At 40.7% G+C, this 18,796-nt stretch overlaps 1 protein-coding gene across 1 annotated transcript in view; it reads right to left on the bottom strand.

Annotated features, from left to right (window-relative positions):
- The window catches only part of PPARG (peroxisome proliferator activated receptor gamma), a 131,969-nt gene that overhangs the window by 16,109 nt on the left and 97,064 nt on the right, over nt 1–18,796 (bottom strand). Inside the window, exons 6-7 of the mRNA XM_082639406.1 lie at nt 10,713–10,912; nt 738–1,188 (exon numbers count right to left, since the gene is read on the bottom strand). Of these exons, the coding sequence (XP_082495532.1) occupies nt 738–1,188; nt 10,713–10,912 (651 nt within the window). The remainder of the gene's footprint in view (nt 1–737; nt 1,189–10,712; nt 10,913–18,796) is intronic.

Genomic DNA, 18,796 nt, shown 5'->3' on the forward strand with positions numbered 1-18,796 from the left:
TAGTATAAAACCTGGTTGTCGGAGTTGGTTAGTTAGATCATGTCCTTGCAAGGCCAAAAGTACAATGACTGGCTAAACAACTCAGTTTATTTCTCTGCTGGGTATTCTTTGGTTCAGACTGCATTCTTAATCACAGCCAACCACCTCACAAAGGTACTTCAAAGGGAGCCAACAGAGGACTTTACACAGGAGAGGAGACAGGGCTCAGTAAATGTGTGTTCCTTGATTGCTGACCCTGGGAAAGCAATTCAAAGTAACACCTCACTGATGCTGGGGCCAGACCATAATTTGATCACAAGCACAGTGGTGCTTTCTCTATGTCAAGTGAGCACTGTCTTACAAAGTTATATATGTCATTACTTAAATGGAGAATAGATTGGCCTTCTGGAAAGGAAAGGAAAAAGACAAGGAAAAAGAAAATAAAGAGGAAAAAAAGCAGACAAGGGCATTTGTCTTCCATGTTTGGATTTGACTAGAAAAAATATTTTGAAGAAGAAAAGAAAAGTACCTGAGTTACCCACAGCCTTCAAACAGGAAGTCAACAATATTCTTTCTCGGTATGTCACATAGGTAGTTACACTCCCATGGCATCATACCATTGGCATTTTCCATATGAAAAGTGTGGTAAGTGCAGAGAGAAAAGACACATAGCCTAACACTAAGGAAAGTCCAAATTATTTCAGCCAACCCACCACCACGCCACCCTCTTTCACGGAAGATCCAAAGAAGCAGCTTACCTCCACTAAGAATAATGACAGCTATAAATATTGCCAAGTCGCTGTCATCTAATTCCAGTGCATTGAACTTCACAGCAAACTCGAACTTGGGCTCCATAAAGTCACCAAAGGGCTTTCGCAGGCTCTTTAAAAACTCCCTCGTCATGAATCCTTGGCCCTCGGATATGAGAACCCCATCCTTATTCATCAAGGAGGCCAGCATCGTGTAAATGATCTCATGGACGCCGTATTTTAGGAGAGTTACTTGGTCATTCAAGTCAAGATTTACAAACCCAGGAATACTCTTGGCATACTCTGTGATCTCCTGCACAGCTTCCACGGAACGGAACTGACACCCCTGAAAGATGCGGATGGCCACTTCTTTGCTTGGCTCCTGCAAGGGGGTGATGTGCTTGAACTTGATTTTATCTTCTCCCATCATTAAGGAATTCATGTCATAGATAACAAACGGCTGCAAAGAAAAAAGGGAGAAAATGGCTGAGTTGGAGATTTCTAATTCAGTCAACACCACCCCAGGTTCTTTATGTACACTTGCTTTGCTGACTAAAATCTTTAAAGTCTAAAACACTTAATTAATAATGAGAAAATACTCATGTCTTGATTAATCCTCCAAATTGTCTTCTGGGACTAAACATATTTCACTAATATTGGCCGCCCTTTCCTTCCACTTATACTGCAACACCTTACCTGTGACTGGCTAATAGCTCAAATTTCTGTTCTTTGGAGGGTCTTTGTTGTTGATTATTCAAATGATATGAAATCTACTGTTTATTTTGGCTTTCAATGGTGTATGTTTTTAAACTTCAATAAAAAATTATTTCAGCAACTCAGGGTTGAACAGACCCACTTGGACATAAAGTAATCTTGCAATTATAGATTAAATCTACTCAGATCTTGAAAGAAACACAGTGTGCATGTAAACTACACTTAACTATAAGAAAAATCAGTCTGAAAGCAGATTAAAAATACTGAGCCAAGAAAATGTGTTTCCTTTTTTTTAATGCTCTGGAAGCAATCTGTTTCAGAAAGAGCAGCTGTGTAAGGCCTGTGGGTAAAAGCTGCAAAAGTGTCAAATTAAAAAACTTATTTTTCAAAGTATGTGTCCTTAAGGGTCAAGAATCAATAAAACACGTTTATCAGTTACTCAGGTTTGCAGTAGGCTGCTTTCAAAAGCACTGTTGTGTTAGTCATAGATGATCTTTCTCTTTCATTTCCTCATATAGCATTAGCCAAAGGTTTGTGGTCTGTGTGAAATTCTCAAGGCTACTCTGAATGAGAAGCGGCTACACTTTATATATATAGTGGATCTACTGAGCTCCATAAGGAGTTACCCCTAATAAGACTTGAGGGTATCTGGGTTCCAGCTTTGGTTCTGCGGTTAACTACGTGACTTTAGAAAAGTCATTTATCTTTCCTAGGCCTCAAATTTCTCAACTGAGGGGAGTGGATTGCATCGGAAGTTTCCATCTCTTCTCTTGAGGATGTGCTCGTTGCATTTCTCAGATGTAGTGTCTGTGATGTATGCGTGTATGTGTATCTGTGTGAGTGTGCATGCATACTACATGTCCACTGAACGTGAAGTCTTTGATGTACTAAAAATAAAGTTTCTTTTGAGCAGAGAGGCTGAGAATTCTCTCCTCGTTGGCAAGAGGAAGCAGATGAAGTGAGTGCCAGCAGTAGCCAGCTTCAAGACCCACTGGTTCAGAGAATCTGACTATTAATCTCTATAGGAGTCTATGATCGTCACCAAACTTTTTTTTTTTGGCTGCACCACATGGCTTGCGGGATCTTAGTTCCCTGACCAGGGATTGAACCCGGGCCCTGGCAGTGAAAGCGCAGAGTCCTGACCACTGGACCGCCAGGGAATTCCCTTCACCGAACTAATAGGTCTATTCTACACTGAAGGAAATAACAGTAATACTAAGGGGTTTTCGATGTTGAGTAGATTTCCAAACTTGCCTATTATTTCCACACCATTCACTGGAGTTATTCCAGAAATTGTTACTTTTTTAAACCCCCAAATTCACTTCAATTGTATTGTTTAGCAAATACAAAACCACAAAATAGGACAGATGTTAGTAACCCAAGAGTAAGCTCGCCTGGTGGCTCTAAGTCTTCAAGGAAACCAGGAGTGAAGAGTGCTTACTATGTTTTTGGGAATTTCGCTCCCCCCCCCTCCCACTTCAAATTGATATTATTAACGGGAGAGGAAAGAAAGGACGGAGTGGATAAACAGTCACATCAGTTAACACGTGCTAAGTTTCTCCAGAATGCCAGATTCTAATCATGAGAAAAACGTTAACAGAACCTAGGGAGAGGTCGTTTCTGTCCTCCAGGAGTTTTGTATGTATTATAATTTACGTTAACAAGAGCCTGGCTTTCTTTACTGCCATGACAATCTGACGGTACCTGAAGAGTCGCCCTGTACCTGTACGAGTACCAAAAACAACGGATATGACATCATCCCCTCTTCACATATGAAAAGACGCTACCTCGATCTGCCCACTTGAACTTTTGGATGAGCTCAACCACTCAGCTTCTTGGCACAGAATGGATGCATCAAATTCTTCTACCTCCATGTAAGCAATTTATCTGGAACTATGCCCTGATAAATCATCCTGTGACTCTTCCCCTTGACTTCCCCTGTCCCTCATATAAAGCCCCGGGTTCCTGTTTTCGAAATTCTGTGAGAGTTGCACATAGGGCACAATCCTGCTAATTTTCTCTCTCAATTTAACAACAATGTGACTTGGTAACCCCTTGGCAATCGGCATTGGTCAGGATTTCCTGGCAGTAAACACTCAAGGACACAGAAAGGAATCAGCAGCCCCCACCATCATGCCAAACCATTCCAGGTTTTCTTTTTTTTAAATAAAGATCCCTTCAGCGTTTTCAAAACGTGAATTGGCAGAGAATTATGGGTATTGACATGCAAATGAATCCCAGGTGGATTTCTTTGTTTTTCCTCGTCATAGCTGATTATGCTGTTTTCGGTGCATTTCTGAAGTCTGCATAGATTCTTTCAACCCCCCTGCGGATCTGTCAAACTGAAAGAGTGATCAGACACGATCTGCCCAGAGATCTGCCTTTCTTCGCCACCAATTCACCAATTCTTAGACTGCAAACAGTTCACCTCCACATTTCACACTGGGACCTCCTTATCCTGAAACAGCGAAAAGATAGTGGCCCACCTGCTTTGCAGAGGGCTGACCTCTTAAAACCACGTGTGGAGTTCAGCCAGTGGAGTTTACCTTGGATCATGAAGTTAACATTACACTTCTGGTGAAATATTCCCCATAAACTGTACTTCACTTCCATGTTTCTGTATTTTCTACAAAGCAAAGGGAAGCCTTACATTCTCTATTAGCTTGCACCATATCACTGGATGATCTGCCACTTTAAGAGGAACCATATCCTCTTCAAATGTGGTCTTAATGATTTTACACTTTTAGTTGGGGGCTAACAATGTATTTATCTTCAGACACTATATCAAATGGCTAGATAAGCATCTCTCCTTAACAGGAAAGAATGCTTAATTATGTCTAGGATGTTATCAGGGATAGATCCAGGCTTTGTGGGGCCTGAAATGTACACGATTGTTGAAGACATTTACAACCGTTGGGTTCAGTAATACAAATTATAAGAATAAAGAGCTTAGGCCCTTTCTTGAGCCGTTGGAAGGGGCTCAGCACAAGGGAGAGGCCCTGAAGCTTCATTAGCTTCATGGTGAGTCGGCCTTTGGCTGTTGTAAGTGCTTGTATTTCTCCTATTTTGGACACACCAGAACAAGGTCAGAATGGAATGAAGAAAATTGCACTTGAACACAATGTTTCTCCAGGGAAACAAAACGGTTTCTGTAAGAGGAAGTTAGTTTTCTTTGGAGAGATACATGAAGTGTAATTTATTTTGATATGTTTTGATTTTCAAAAACGGCTCCATGTATCAAAACTGGGATGGGATTAAGGGGACTGTTTTTATAGATAACTAAAATTAGTTCGAGATCTATAGCACACCTGCTACATATAACGCAAAGATCATGGGGGAAGCTGGCTTACTAATGAAAACAAAGTAGAGTAATAAAACTTTACTGTTCTGAATGGACAGATAGAACAATATTGTTTCTTAGTAGTCCAACAATGTCAGCATTTTAATATACAAGTTGTTTTAGTGATTATACATGAATGCTCTAAGTTTACAGCTCCCTTTGAATGATAAAATGGCAAGCTAGAGGAGATAAATGAGAAAATCAACTAAGAAAGCACAGATTATTCTGGTGATTTCTCCAATTTGGGAGATTGAAATTAGTGCAGGATTCAATCACCTGGTAACCAGGTCAGAGTTAAAACTGGCCTGGAGAAAGGTGTGCCCCATCCCATGGGGCTCTCCTGGTAATCTTAGTTTTCCTGACAGATTAGAGCAAAGGCTCAAGGAAGAAAATTGAATTCTTAGGGCCTATCTTCTTCATCTTCCTTTCTTCTTTCTTTTTATACTTCTGACTTTTCATCTTCTGAGACACACATGGTTCTCCTTGATTAGCTCCAGTGGGTGAATGTGAATCCAAAATGCATTGGTTGGGTTTCCTCAACTTTCTGGTTTCTCCCCTGTCGTTCCTATTTCCCTCTTGTTGAGAACCATGGGGTTTAGAGAACTAAAGGGTCTTCAGAAATAACCTACATCATCATTCTCTGACTATGTATGAATAAACTGAACTCGAGACTTTCCAAAGTCAAACAGCTATTTATAGCAAACCCTAAACCAGATCTCCTCACTCATGACTAATTCTTTTCTCTTTCTGTTGCTTTCTACATGACTTCCCCACTTTTGCTTTTTTAAATACAATGACTATTCTGGGAGGAAGTGGAGCTTTTAAACTCTTATATGCCGGGATCTTGGAGGCAGTGTCCTTTGAACTATTATTTCCTAGAGATGCCAATTAAGTGCTGTATGTGATCGAAGTTAAGTTTGAATGTCTCTCAAACGTAATCTTGTTTTCCTACATGGTTTAGAGATTTAAGACAAATAAAAACTTAATACGAAGAATTATTCACACTCTAATGAACCAGCACATAGCCACAGCTCTTAAAGAAAAGTCTATTGCTGGCCAAAATGTTACTCAGCTGGCAAACAAGGGTACTGGCCAACTGAGTCTAATCATTAAAAAATGAAAAAAAATTAAAATGCTTTTCTTCTTAACTATATAGAATATTATCTTTTTAATTTATCGTCTGAAAGAACACCATTGGTTCAGATCTGTTATATCTTTAGCTATATTCCCGACAGTATTGGAAATAAAGAAATTTATTTTTTTAATATGAACATATGGATTAATGATTCCAGGAGTCCAACTTCTTTAGTCACCATTGAAACAAATCAGCACTACCATCCTGCTCTTTATACTGTGGTTCCTAAGGCTCTTTTCTCTGAGGGTCTGTTTGGTATCTTTCTTCCCAGGGGAGCAAATTCCAGCTCACTCAGGCTTTTCCACAGTGAAAGGGGGAAAGAGACCACACTTTTAGTTGTTAAGTGTAGGATTTAAAAGGACAGATATCTTTCCAACAGTTTGAGTTACCAGATTCGAGGGCCCTTGTAAATTTTAGGATGCGAAAATTTAAATGGGTACAGAACTGTTTTCACAGAAGTTTACATTTCAATACTGGTTTTACTATTTGAAAGGTTCATATTTCACACACTATTTAGAAGAACCGTTTTTATGATGGCACCAGTTTGCTCCTGTAATTATAAAAACAGTGACTCCACATAGATCCATCATAAGCAATGGGATGCTTTGGGACCCAAAGTCCAATATAGTACAAATAACAAGCTTTATTCCTTATTTGCAGACAGAGTGCAGCCAGGAGGGCCTCACCATGTCTCAGATATGGAGTGAAAAGTTGGCAGACACACCAAGGGTTTTTCTATTTATTGTTTTATGACAAACCATGGCACTGAAGATGGTTTTTGAAAACCACTCTCTGTTTATTTTCATCAACAAACATGGGATCACGTGACAGCGACACACCCAGTGTGATCATCGCATCAGGGGAGTAGTCAAACACTGGGAACTTCCAAAGTCCATTCAGTTCTCAGGTTGCCTTCAGGAGATAAGCACCCTCGCTCTAGCATATCTGTAGTTTTTAGAGTTCAGTAGGTTCTCTCAAAGAAGGGGCTGGGCTGGAACAAGCCATTGAAAGGGAAGTAGACTGTGAGGACAGTCAGTGCTATTCCTATCTGAGGGTGGCTAAAAGGCCTAGTGCTCCTAAAATTTCTTCTCCGGTGATCCACATCCTGTGAGTCCATTTCCCATCTTTCCCTAAGCCTAAAGTTCCCAAGCATTATTCTTTGAGGCAAGACAATGGAAGTAGGGCCAATCATATCCCAAAGATACGATATCTAAGTTAAAAAGATAGGAGGGGAGAAGGGGCAGTTAATTCATCTGTTCATTTATCTGTTCTGTTCTGCAAGGTGGCACCAGTGAATAAGAGATAGAAGAGAGTTTAGTGGGGAAGGGAGAAGCCCTGGTTGGCCTGGAGGCAAATGCTGGAGCTGGCCCTAGGCAATGGTTAAAAGGAGCAGGAAGATAAATTTAAAGAATGGCCTCTTCAGTAAAGTCATTTCCTTTCCCAAAGGTTCTGGGTAACTGGTCATCCATCCACTATGCTGAGTAGCCTCCCCCAGGCTTGACTGAACCAACCCTAACAACATCAGTTCAAGCAAGGTGTATAGTGAGACGCAAACGGCTCTATCGCACCAGCCACGGCCCCTCTTCCACATGCCCCACCTTCTCAAGAGTCCACACTTCTGCAAAACTTCTCCTATCAAGGCAAATCTTAACTTTCAAAAGTCCTGGCCAAGTGATAACATAACAGCCCTGAGACAGATGCTATTGAATGAATAACATGACCACGGTAAGATAAAGAACAAATCTCTAGTCTCACTGGAAGTCACATTTTGATTTTTTTTCCCTTTCGCATATTCCTCTCTGAACTATTTCTTTCCACTAGTGCTTAATTTGATTTTGCAAGATAAGGAGAAAAGAGAGAGCCAAACAATTCTATTGCAGTTTTGTGTAATCAGGGGATGGACTATTCTAATTTGGCCCAGTCTCTTTTTCCTTCCCAGACCCTAACAAGAGGCAATTTTGCCTCTATCCAGATCTTTAACAGTGCCCGGGTTGGTGAGAAAATCTTGGGTTAGAGGCCCTCTGATGAAAGTCCAGAATTTCAAAGGGCATAGCAGAAGCTTTTTTTTTTTTTTTGCGGTACGCGGGCCTCTCACTGCCGTGGCCTCTCCCATTGTGGAGCACAGGCTCCGGACGCGCAGGCTCTGCGGCCATGGCTCGTGGGCCCAGCCGCTCCACGGCACGTAGGATCTTCCCGGACCGGGGCACGAACCCGTGTCCCCTGCATCGGCAGGTGGACTCCCAACCACTGCGCCACCAGGGAAACCCTAGGCAGCAGCTTTTAACTCAGTTAAGCAAATACATTCTGAGTAACTATTACGGGCAAAGCACAGTCCTAGTTACTACAGAGGGAAAAAGGAAAAACTTGAGAAGCCTATAATCAAGCATTTTGCAGCCCTTTCCCTTAAAAAAGCTTAATACCTATTTACCCCATAAAAAGCCTACAGTTACCTTAGTTTCAACTCAAAGATTTAGAGCCAAGGAGTCAACTGGAGCGAGCTTTTAAAGTGATTTACAGTGGATCGGGCTGTGGGCCCCTGAGTAACACGCAGAACAGTATGCTGGCCACTGGGAGTGTAAATTTAAAATCTTGACTACTGAGGAAATTTGGTTTTTAAATGCTTTCCTCTTATCTTTCAGGTACTATTACATTAATAGGATTTCCAGTGTGGACTGCAGGTCTGGATTGGGAGATTAAAAGAAGGTGAGAAAGCAGTTCCTGGAAACTAAATGGCCCAAGGCAAACTGTGGAGTAGACACTGTGCTCTGGGCTGTCCCCCTGTCATCAAACCTCTCCCAGCTCAGGGTCTCTGGTTAGGTACCCTGTCCCACATGGGCTCTCAGCGAGCTGTTGCAAGCTGCCTTCAATTGTTAACCCTATTTGGCTGTGTCGCCCTGATCTTCCTTTTGTTTCTCTACCTTTAAATGAACACGGTTTACTTTCTGTAGTCAAATAAACTATGGAGAGGTCATTTGCTTTTGTTTTGCTGTGCCCTGATTCTTTCATTTAAAGAGTACGTAGACTGAGCTTTACTATGACCGATACTCCGTCGCCCTGCCCTGTGGAAGACAGCAGCCCGCCTCACTAGAATTCAAGAACAAAACAGCACAAGGAAAATTTCCTGTGAATGTACTGGGACAGCAGAACAAGGTGGAAAATTCCTGCCAATCTAAATATCCATAAAAATAAACCATAACTCAGAATGCTTTCCCAAGGTGAAACTTTCACAGTATCTATGTCAACCTGGCCACTGCTGGCTGATGGGCAGGACTGGCTTCAGGGAGGAGAACGCATCCGAGTGGGAGGCACAGGGCCTGCGTTCTCGTGTCACTTCTTCCACATGCTAACTCTGTGACCTCAGGGCAAAGTGTTCAACCTCTCTGGACTTCAGTTTCCTCATCTTTAAAAAGAGGATAGTAATAGCAGCTGTAAGGTGGTCATGGGTCTTGAACATAATAAATATGCAAGAATTAAAAAAATTATAAACAACTGGATACAGGTGTAATACTGTCAGAAATTTAAAAAAATTATAAACAACTGGATACAGGTATAATACTGTCAGAAAACCTACTGCCCTTCTTTATATTTGGCTTTTTATGCAGTAATATACCACAAAAGTTTTCTTTTTCTATTAGCTGATTCTACTCTTACGGTTTAGCTAAAAGGGGGAAAAAAAACCCATCCTGAGATAGTCATCAAAATATATTAACGGGTGATAAAACTTTTCCCAAAATATAACTGAGTGGGGAAAGAGTTACACATTTCTGTCCAGTAATCGCACACCTTTCCTGCGGGGGTTCATTTGAAAATAAACGACAGCATAAGAAGGCTTTCAAGGGCTGGGACAGTGTCTTCTGAATGTTCTGTGGCTCTTACTACCCTAGGAACCTGCTGCAGATATTATACTCAGAGTCAGACCCTACCTGTGAAAACTACGGTACAGAGATGTGACCCAGGTCACAGTGCAAGCTGATGGCAGAATTGGGCCCAGAATTCAGGCACAGTTATATTTTGTTTTAATATAATTCCAAGTAGCTTTCTCAGTTTCCTATCAGGGAAGAATTTTGCTTCTTGGAAAACTTGACTCAATCACCATTATAACCCACTCTGGGTTTCCTAAACAGTGGTCATCCATGTGCCTGCAGATGTTTGAGAATGCACTGGGGTAGGCCCGGCTGCACAGAGCCTCCAAGAAGATAAAATTCATACAAACAATAAAAGGACAGAGCTTCCACTTCCCAGGAATAATCAGGACAGTGCTGCAAGGAAAGAAAAGTGGTGTAATATCTGAAATGTATTTTTATACCCCACGGAGAACTTCTAAGAGGTAATTTGAGTAGTTCTGAATGATACAATAATGGGATTAACTACCTTTTCCAGACCTAGGTCAGGCCCTTCCCAGGGAAAAGCAGAGCTATTTGAAGGCATATAGATGTGGCCAGTTATTTTGATGCCAAGAAAAGACAAGGATCCTGAAAGAGCGTGGTGGGATGAGGGAGGTCAGAGTTCATTTGTTCAAGTTAAGATGACCTGTACCTTTTTACACTATTCTCAAAAATTTTATTAGGAGAACTTGAAGGAGTTTTTCCCTTTTCAAAATGTTTACTTACCCTATCTGAAAACACTTCCTTTCCTCTGTTTCAGACTCAGCCTGTGGTACGTACCAGCCAACAGCTGAGTGGTACTCCGCATGTGTGTGTGTGTTTGTGTGTAACATGGTAAGTCATTTACTCAAAGGGAAAACAGCAACAACAAACCCAGCCACCCCAAATGAAGACAGTAGAAGAGAACTAACTGATTTGTCTGTTGTCTTTCCTGTCAAGATCGCCCTCGCCTTTGCCTTGGTCAGCGGGAAGGACTTTATGTACGAGTCATACAAATGTTTTGCCAGGGCCCGGAGATCAGCAGACTCTGGGTTCAGCTGGTCGATATCACTGGAGATCTCTGCCAACAGCTTCTCCTTCTCGGCCTGGGGCATCCGCCCAAACCTGATGGCTACACAGGAAGAGAAACGGCAGGATGAATGACTGCATTACTGTAGATATATACATCACAACTTCTTTTATCCTTTCATTCATCAATGGACACTTAGGTTGTTTCCATTTCTTGGTTATTGTAAATAATGCTGTAATGAACATGGGGGGGGGATGAATTGAGTCTTATTAAAAATGTTTTTGTCCTTTAACATCTAAGGGGTGAACTTGCAGTCATATCAGGCTTTTGACAATGAGTAAGGCTTCATCTCATGGTCAGTTTTCCACTTTTAACATGTTGATTTTGCAACAGCTGTAGCCTGTAAATGAGACTTATATAACACTATTGCTTTTCATATGACTGTTGCCAATAACTTACGTTTTTCCACCTCTCTTTCTTGAGGAAAAAAAAATGTGCGCATTTAGAGGTTTTGCAGGATTTGACAACCTAATAACTATCACTTTATTTTCCAGCTCCTTTAAAGTAAAACAAGGAGCAGCCTTATCACCATTATTAAGTAATTTTTAAGTTGGGGTAACATTTTTCAAACTACGTGTAAAGAATATTTAAACATTTGCCTAGGTTTCTTTCCAAGGTCGAGATGAGCAAGACACGACAGCCTCATCTCCTGACCCTGAAGTCTTACTTGACAACATTTAATTCATTCACTGAACACCTGTTTGATGGAAGACGCTGGCTTGACAGGCTGGACTGGGAGACACAAGGATGAAAGGGAAGCATCTAGTAGATCCCAGATATAAAAGAGCCTAAATATACATGGATTATTCTCTCTCTCATGTACCGCTCTTTATCAGCTCCTTCCTTTCCACCTAAGCTGAGTTTAAGCTTCTGACCCTGGCATGATCTCCCCGTCATGCTCTTTCCTCCACCGCTGGACTTATTGAAAGAGTCATCTTCCCTTTCTGTCTTAGTATTTACTTCCCAACCCACTGCAATCTAGTTTTCCTCATTTAAATTCACCAAACCTTCGCTCTTAAAAGGATCCAAAGCCTTCCTCACAGTCAGACCTAGGGACCTCTTCTAAGCACTCATTTTCTGCTTGAGCTCCCAGCTTCCTCCCTGCCGTGAACACTGTTGACCTTCTCCACCCTCTTATTTCACATTTTTCTCACACTGGTTTGTGCTTTTCTGGCTCTCCTATCTTTCTGCCTGCTATTTTCCAGACGTCTTTGAGGGTGCCTCTTCCTTCACTTGTATTCTGCTATTCCTAGTTTGATCTTCTCTCTAACTCAGAAAACGTGCTAATGACTCCTGCCCTCTCTTCCCTGAGATTTGGACCCTTATTTTGCGCTTCGTCCTGTGTTCCTTTGCACATGGATGCTGGATATTCCATAAATACCTCAAATGCAACATAAAATCAAACTTTTCATTTTCCCCTCCAAACTGTCTCCTCTTACTGTGTTCCTTTCTTGATTAATTCACTCTATCACCCAAACTAGACACCTCAAATAATCTCTGACAACCCCTCTCTCCTTGGACACTCGTATTCATTGGTCACTGCTGAGATATTTCTCTCAATGCCATTTCTTCTCACCGTTCCCAATGTTTTAGATCACAATATTGCATTGGTCTTCTGATGGTTCTCCCCGATTTTTCCCTCTCTAACTTCTCCTTTTTAGCTGTCAGTAGTTTGGTTTTTGGTAATACAGGTCTGATCACTCCCTCGATTTATAAGAATGTGGTGCTACAGGAAAGGTAAGAAACACAGAAGAGGAAGAATGGGGAATTAGAAGTCAGATGGAAAAGAAGGCTTTTGAACTGGGCCTTCAGCATCACACAGGATTTTGACAGGGGACGGAAGGACACAATATGCAGAGCCCCAGAGGTATTCTATCACAGGGCACTTTGCAGGAACAGCAAAGTACGCAGTTTGTCTGAAATGTAAGTGGAAAGGGCAGCAGAGGGAAAAGGAGGTGAAGGCTAGATTATGGGTGGTAATGAATACCCTGCAGGTATAAGTACCACAGCTCCTTTAGGACTTTTTACTTTGTTATATTTTCTGAAAGGTAACATTTGGGTGATTTTTCCTCACGCCACAAAGAAGATGAAAGAAACAAAAAGTAACATGCTGCAGTTTAAATTTATTTGCCATTCAGGCTTTTCTTTTTTTGCAACATACATAGTGCTTCTGTTTACAAGGAAGGAGAGGATTACCTTATAAATGCTGAATGCCACAAAAATCTGTGAAGCCATTTTGCTAGCATTTTATGAAGCTGCTAAAAAACTATTTTGAAAGTTGTCGCTTTTTTTTCAATAAAAGAAAAAAATCCATCATTTATATAATAGGATATCCTAATCAGTAAAGCTAAGGTTTCACTAACTTTTTATATTTATAAAAATTATTATTTTTGTCCAAACTGAATGGTATGGGGAAAGCTAGCTGAATGACTCATAAGTAATATAAGTCAACTCTTCTTTACTTCAGATTTTTTTAAAAAATGCACAGCCTAAACTTATTATTTTATTATTTAGTTCATATGAAAAGCAGCTCTTGAATATTAAATATTCTCTAGTCAAAATTCTTAATGACTAAATTATCCTATTAAAAATAAAGAGGACACATTTAAAAAATATGATTAATGTCAGGGATCTTGACAGCAGGACTTTAAAACAGAAATTGTACTTTGAAAAACTATAAAAATGTGTATGAGTATCCATTTGACTGAAGAAGCAACATTAATATACAAGAGTATTTTTATTAAGATTCTACAGATACCAGCATCACTATTTCAAAGTGTAAAACAAGTAGTAGCTGATACAATGATCACTTAGGAATTTGGTTCTTTATTTCTGCTTTACTTTCGCTTAGAGCTTTCCTCTATAGGTGGTGTCTAGACAGGGCACTGAGCTGATTGTGTTCGGGACAACTCAGGAAGACTTCAGAGCCGTCAGCAGGATTGAACCATGGTCTAGAAATGAGGGATTGTTAAATACCAAAATAAGTGGAACTTCGTTTATCTTGATCATTATAGAAAAACAAAAACTTTCTTCCCAAAACGTAACAATCCAACACCTGGGTGTTTCTTCTACCTAATGCTGGATATTTGAGAAACAACTATGTATCCAAATGGAAGAATTCTGAAATCATGTCCTTCTACGATGTTTAGACTACATGTCACAGTCAAAATGAAAGTTCCATCTGAAGATGGAACCATATACCATGAACCATTAATCAAATATACCATTTATACTTTCCCTACCCCAGACTGCCCTGGATTTGTACTCTGGGGTTACATCGTTATGAGATCATCAAACATACTGACTTAAATTGCTGAGGAATTGATCAGAACATATGGGAGACCTGATTCAGGCATATGAAAAACATATAGGTGGAAACTTTTAAATTCAGGCAAATGACAGATATCTAGATACTTGGAAGACTGTGGCACTGTGTGTAAGACGTGGACTAGCTGGTTGAAAAGTGAGGTAGGCTGTTTGATTTACATAGAATCATAGAATTTTCAAAGTTGAAAGGACTTAGCAATCACTGATTTTTTAAAAATTAAGTAATTAATTTATTATTTTTTATTTTTGGTTGCACTGGGTCTTTGCTGCTGTGCCCGGGCTTTCTCTAGTTGTGGCGAGTGGGGGCTACTCTTCGCTGTGGTGCGCAGGCTTATCATTTCGGTGGCTTCTCTTGTTGTGGAGCAAGGGCTCTAGGTGCGTGGGCTTCAGTAGTTATGGCACACAGGCTCACTAGTTGTGGCTCGTAGGCTCTAGAGCACAGGCTCAGTAGTTGAGGTGCATGGGATTCGCTGCTCTGCAGCATATGGGATCTTCCCGGACCAGGACTCAAACCCGTGTCCCCTGCATCATTGGCAGGCGGGTTCTTAACCACTGTGCCACCAGGGGAGCCCACAATCATTGATTTTAGTGATTTTTCAACAAATCTGGGAAAGTTCCCAGAGTCCCTAGGGATCCTTGAAGGTGACTTCAAAGTCTCCTTCAAAGGTGGGAGCGGATGGCTAACCGGGAAGCTAAATGCACTGAAGGGACTGAACAGAGACCAAAGAGCAGAAGGAAAAGTAACCCAGAATGGAGAGAATTCACTTTGGGGGATGTTTATTTCTTCTCGTGTGTACTGTGAATAGCAAGAGCTGATCTTGGGGGCTTCCCTCGTGGCACAGTGGTTAAGAAACCACCTGCCAATGCAGGGGACACAGGTTCGAGTCCTGGACTGGGAAGGTCCCACATGCCGCGGGGCAGCTAAGCCCGTGCACCACAACTACTGAAGCCCGCGCTCCTAGAGCCCGCGAGCCACAACTACTGAAGCCCGTGTGCCACAACTACTGAGCCTGCGCTCCTAGAGCCCACGAGCCACAACTACTGAAGCCTGCGCTCCTAGAGCCCATGCTCTGCAACAAGAGAAGCCACTGCAATGAGAAGTCTGTGCACTGCAATGAAGAGTAGCCCCTGCTCGCTGCAACTAGAGAAAGCCCGCGTACAGCAATGGAACACCCGATACAGCCAAAAATAAAATAAATATTTATATAAAATATTAATATAAAATAAAATAAAAATAAATTTAAAAAAAGAAAATACCCAAAAAAGTATTAAAAAAAAAAAAGGAGTTGGTCTGGGTATAACCCTAGAAACCTCTTTTGATAACTTGGTCAGTTATTACATTGAGGTCCATTCACACAAACCACTAAGAAAAAGACTTTCTATAAGAATGGAAACCTCATTACTGTTGGCCTCACACTGGCCAGAGCAAGGAATTTTAAGTAGTTACTACAATATCCTAGAAAACTTTGTATTTGGAAATGTTTCCTTCACCAGGATAATAGACAAAACTAATCAAAACCTACTTGTTGAGTTCCCCTTCATGTGTATAGACCAAATGGATGTTTTCTGTGCAACCTGTTCCCATCAAAACCCATGAAAAGGGATTTTCTTCATCATGTTTCCAATCCTGTAAATGCTGAACTGCATGTGTTTGATGCCGTGACATTTATTTTCTTTTTCTTTCTTTCTTTCTTTCTTTCTTTCTTTCTTTCTTTCTTTCTTTCTTTCTTTCCTTTCCCTCTCTCTCTCTCCCTCCCTCCCTCCCTCTCTCTCTCTCTTTCCTCCCTCCCTCCCTTCCTTCCTTCCTTTCCTTCTCTCTCTCTCTCTCTCTTTCGCTCTCGCGTTCTGTCTCTCTCTCTCTCTCTCCCCCACCCCACCTTTCTTTCTTTCTTTCTTCCTTTTGGCCTGTGCATGAACTAACCAAACACTCTACCAAGACTGCTCCTCTCTCTGAATAGAGTAAGCTAATTGTCATAACAAGTCAAAAGATGACCTTATTATCAAGTTCATGATAGCTTTCTTTGACTTTTCTGGAAAGATAAAATTATACCATCAATACTATATAGGTTGGACTTTAAATATTATTTGCTTATAAATAATAAGAAATAGGAGATATATTTTATGTGAATGTGCGCAAGCAATAGGAAATATATTTTTCTTCAATATGAAAAGTGACAATTTTTAAAGGACAAAAAAATAAATAGCATTAAAAGCAAAACTGGTCTCCTTTCCTAGGCAGTCTTAGTAATAATGACCTTAAAGTCAAGGATTTCTTCATAAAGATAAAATAAGTTTATTGCGGGCTTCCCTGGTGGCACAGTGCTTAAGAATCTGCCTGCCAAAGCAGGGGACATGGGTTTGAGCCCTGGTCTGGGAAGATCCCACATGCCGCGGAGCAACTAAGCCTGTGCACCACAACTACTGAGCCTGTGCTCTAGAGCCCATAAGCCACAACTACTGAGCCCGTGTGCCACAACTACTGAAACCCGCGTGCCTAGAGCCCATGCTCTGCAATGGGGAAGCCATCTCAATGAGAAGTCCGTGCACCACAACAAAGAGTAGCCCCTGCTCGCCACAATTAGAGAAAGCCTGCGTGCAGCAACGAAGACCCAACACAGCCAAAAAAAAAAAAAAAAAAAGTTTATTGCAACTTGATTGCATCACCTAAAGTATAACCCTTGAATTGAAAAGGTACACTTATGTTTTATGAAGTCTGAAATAAAAAGGAAACTGATGGAATTAAACCAGCAAATTATCTTGCAATTAATGACTGCAGTTGTATACACAGCAGATATAATCAACTGTTGAGGAAAGTTGGACCAAATTTCTATCCTGCCTAGTATAGCTGATGGATCTATTCAAAATACATTCTTGCCTTTAGAGAAAATGACCCCATATTATGATACAAATATAATTTTTTTTAATTTTTATTTATTTATTTATTCATTTATTTATGGCTGTGTTGGCTCTTCGTTTCTGTGCGAGGGCTTTCTCTAGTTGCGGCAAGTGGGGGCCACTCCTCATCGCGGTGCGCGGGCCTCTCACTATCGCAGCCTCTCGTTGCGGAGCACAGGCTCCAGACGCGCAGGCTCAGTATTTGTGGCTCACGGGGCCAGTTGCTCCGCGGCATGTGTGATCCTCCCAGACCAGGGCTCGAACCCGTGTCCCCTGCATTGGCAGGCAGATTCTCAACCACTGCGCCACCAGGGAAGCCAACAAATATAATTTTTTAAACTATTTTTAAAGGGTAGAAGATCAGTTCAATTAGTGATTCCCAAATATCTTGATTTCTGCTATAAAAACCAAACATCTGCATGATGGAACAAAAATTTAATTTTCACAGATGCTTTGGAGTCCTTACTGATAAAGACTGACTTCAAATATTATATCTTCTTAGCAGATTAATTTTGAGAGAGGAAAAGGTAAAAGAAAAAAAAACAGGGTATATGATGACATGAGACTTTGGATTTAATTTGATTACTTTGGCATTTTATATCTCTTGAACCCATAATTATTTTGGAAAGAACTGACTAATTCTTGACAAATATAATACTACCAAATTACATCAAAATTATTTTTTGTGAGCCAGTCAACTAATGAGAGCCAAATTAAGAACTATTTCTTCAAACAGTGCTGTCTTCCATGATGTTACTGAGTTCATGCTACAGTTCATGAAAACATGTGTCTTCTACAATCCTTCCCTCAAGTCAACATTCCAAATCATATGCCTGACTTTAACAGTTTTTTTGTTTGTTTTTTTTTCCCTGCGGTGTGCGGGCCTCTCACTGCTGTGGTCTCTCCCATCGCGGAGCACAGGCTCCGGACGCGCAGGCTCAGCGGCCATGGCTCACGGGCCCAGCCGCTCCGCAGCATGTGGGATCTTCCCGGACCGGGGCACGAACCCGTGTCCCCTGCATCGGCAGGCGGACTCTCAACCACTGTGCCACCAGGGAAGCCCCATATGCCTGACTTTAGATACAGGTTTAAAAAGTAGAAAGTTTTACTCTCTTATGTTACTATGGATACTGAAGTTTTGTGAAACTTTAAAATATTTACTTAATCCACAAATTGTATGCTGCATAAAGTCAAGGATAGTGTTCTACTCATTTTTGCATAGTAAAGAGAAAAAAAGACATATATCTAAATTCTGATATACCACTTAAGTTCCATATCCAGAAATCAGAATTTTCTTACATTAAAAGTAGAAACTACTATATATAAAATAGATAACTAATAAGAACCTGCTGTAGAGCACAGGGAACTCTACTCAATACTCTGTAATGGCCTATATGGGAAAAGAATGTTAAAAAAAAAAAAAGAGTGGATGTATGTACATGTATAACTGATTCACTTTGCTGTCTACCTGAAACTAACACAAATTTGTAAATCAACTATACCCCCCAAAATTTTAAAAAAATAAAGTAGAAACTACTGATATATATAAGTAAAGTATAATCTGTTTTTAATACTATTAAAGCAACACAAAAAATTAACCACAACTATCATTACATTTGTTTCAGAATACTACAGTTATTTCCATTACCTCCCAGATTTCCCAGTCTTTTCTCCCATCAAGGCAGATGCTCAACTATAAGAGAG

The sequence above is a fragment of the Mesoplodon mirus genome (assembly GCF_964341445.2).
Source record: "Mesoplodon mirus genome assembly, chromosome: 12".
NCBI classification, from domain to species: Eukaryota; Metazoa; Chordata; class Mammalia; order Artiodactyla; family Ziphiidae; genus Mesoplodon; species Mesoplodon mirus.